The 857-nt window shown below is 40.5% G+C and overlaps 1 protein-coding gene across 1 annotated transcript; it reads left to right on the top strand.

The window, feature by feature from the left end:
* Nucleotides 1-458: 458 nt before the first annotated feature.
* On the top strand, nucleotides 459-857 carry LOC142166864 (uncharacterized). Its single transcript, XM_075226456.1, has 2 exons — nucleotides 459-635; nucleotides 708-857. Exons 1-2 carry the CDS (start codon nucleotides 459-461, stop codon nucleotides 855-857), a joined length of 327 nt encoding a protein of 108 aa, XP_075082557.1.

The raw sequence follows: 857 nt of genomic DNA, 5'->3' as shown, positions 1-857 counted from the left end.
CTTCTTGTACTTTAGAGAAATTAGCTCAGATCTACATCAGAAAGATTGCCTACTTATATGGAGTGTCTGTTTCTATCATATCAAATCGAGGCACTCAGTTTACATTGCATTTTTGGAGAGTCGTTCAATGTGAGTTACACACAGGTCGAGCTGAGTACTACATTTCACCCTCATACGGATAGGCAGTTTGAGCAGACTATTCAGATCCTTGAGAATATGTTGAGAGCCTATGTTATTGATTTCGAAGGCCAGTGGGATTTGTGCCTACCATAGTGGAGTTTGCTTATAACATTAACTACCAGTCCAGTATCTAGATAGCTCTGTATGAGGCATTATTTGGGTGGTAGTGTCGTTCTCCAGTTGGTTGGTTTGAGCCTAGTGAGGCTAGGTTGCTGGGCACAAATTTGGTTTGTGATGCTTTAGATAAGGTGAAGTTGACTCGGGAATGACTTCATACAATGCAGTCCAAGCAGAAGAGTTATGTTGATAAGAAGGTTCGTGATGTAGCTTTCATAGAAGGTGAGATGTTATTCTTAGAGTTTCACGTAATGAAGGGCGTAATGAGATTTTGGAAGGAGGGCAAATTGAGTCCTCGGTATATTTATCCTTTTGAGATGTTAGAGAGTGTTGGTGAGGTGTCTTATAGACTTGGTTTGCCACCCAACTTGTCATGATTTCATCCAATGTTTCATTTTTTCATGCTTCAGAAGTATTATGAAGACAAGTCACATGTGTTGAATTTCAATTCAGTGCAGTTGGATGAGAATCCGGCTTATGAAGAAGGGTCGGTGGTCATTTCGGATAGGATGGTTCAGAAGTTAAGGTCAAAAGATAATGCATCAGCGAAGGTTCAGTAG

The sequence above is a fragment of the Nicotiana tabacum genome, chromosome 2 (assembly GCF_000715075.1).
Source record: "Nicotiana tabacum cultivar K326 chromosome 2, ASM71507v2, whole genome shotgun sequence".
Taxonomy (NCBI): Eukaryota; Viridiplantae; Streptophyta; class Magnoliopsida; order Solanales; family Solanaceae; genus Nicotiana; species Nicotiana tabacum.
Note: the sequence above shows the minus strand (reverse complement) of the source record. Positions and strands in the feature narration are given on the sequence as shown.